The sequence below is a fragment of the Microtus ochrogaster genome, chromosome 5 (assembly GCF_000317375.1).
Source record: "Microtus ochrogaster isolate Prairie Vole_2 chromosome 5, MicOch1.0, whole genome shotgun sequence".
NCBI lineage: Eukaryota > Metazoa > Chordata > Mammalia > Rodentia > Cricetidae > Microtus > Microtus ochrogaster.
This window is the reverse complement of record NC_022012.1, coordinates 93,965,375-93,966,325: the sequence shown is the minus strand read 5'-3', so window position 1 is coordinate 93,966,325 and position 951 is coordinate 93,965,375. Positions and strand designations below refer to the sequence as shown.

The following is a 951-nucleotide window of genomic DNA, read 5'->3' as shown; positions in this document are numbered from 1 at the left end:
AGACATTCAGAAGGTATCCTAGACATTCAGAAGGTATCTTAGACATTCAGAAGGTATCCTAGACATTTAGAAGGTATCTTAGATATTTAGAAGGTGTCTTCAAGTTGGGCATACTCTTTCACCTCTATCATAGACTCCTCCACCCTCCAAAAGTTCTTACCATCTTTTGTCAACTTTGTGGCAAGCACACCACAGTCAATAACTCGAACATCTGCATAAGGTCTGCTTGCAGCATCCGTTTTCAGATTTTCAATCTGTTCAATTACTTCAAAACCGGAAATAACCAGTCCAAACACAACATGAACCCTGTCATAATATAAATTCAAGAAATAAATTAGTCGCTGGACGGTGGTGGCGCACGCCTTTAATCCCAGCACTCGAGAGGCAGAGGCAGGTGGATCTCTGTGAGTTTGAGACCAGCCTGGTCTACAGAGCTAGCTCCAGGACAGTCTCCAAAACCACAGAGAAACCCTGTCTTGAAAAACAAAAACAAAAAGAAAGAAAGAAAGAAAGAAAGAAAGAAAGAAAGAAAGAAAGAAAGAAATTAGTCTTATAATTATATTATGAACAGTAATTGGGACAATGCCACAAAAAACATGTTCACAGAACTGAAAATGTTATGAACCAACTAGAAGGGAAAGACAACTTGAATTCTACGTCATAATAAGAAACAGCAACAGTTCATCTGAAGAGAAGTGGGACTGTTCTGCAGTGGCTCCTAGCCTTCCTAGGGTTAAGAATCCGACAACAGTCAGGTGGTGGTGATGCACACCTTTGATCTCAGCACAGGGGGGGGGGGGGACGCCAGAGGCAGTCAGATCTCAGTGAGTTCAAGGCCAGCCTAGTCTACAAAGCAAGTTCCAGGACTGCTAGGTTGTATAGAGAAGCCCTGTCTCAGAAAAAAAAAGAAAGAGAGAGAGAGGAGAGAGGGAGAGAGAGAGAAGGAAGGAA

General features: G+C 42.4%; 1 protein-coding gene across 5 annotated transcripts in view; it reads right to left on the bottom strand.

The window, feature by feature from the left end:
- Window positions 1-951, bottom strand: part of Nktr (natural killer cell triggering receptor) — a 38,432-nt gene that overhangs the window by 18,191 nt on the left and 19,290 nt on the right. For all 5 annotated transcript variants that reach the window (XM_026779009.1, XM_005348128.3, XM_026779013.1 and 2 more), the window contains one exon: window positions 161-306. In XM_026779009.1, coding sequence (XP_026634810.1) covers window positions 161-306 — 146 coding nt within the window. The remainder of the gene's footprint in view (window positions 1-160; window positions 307-951) is intronic.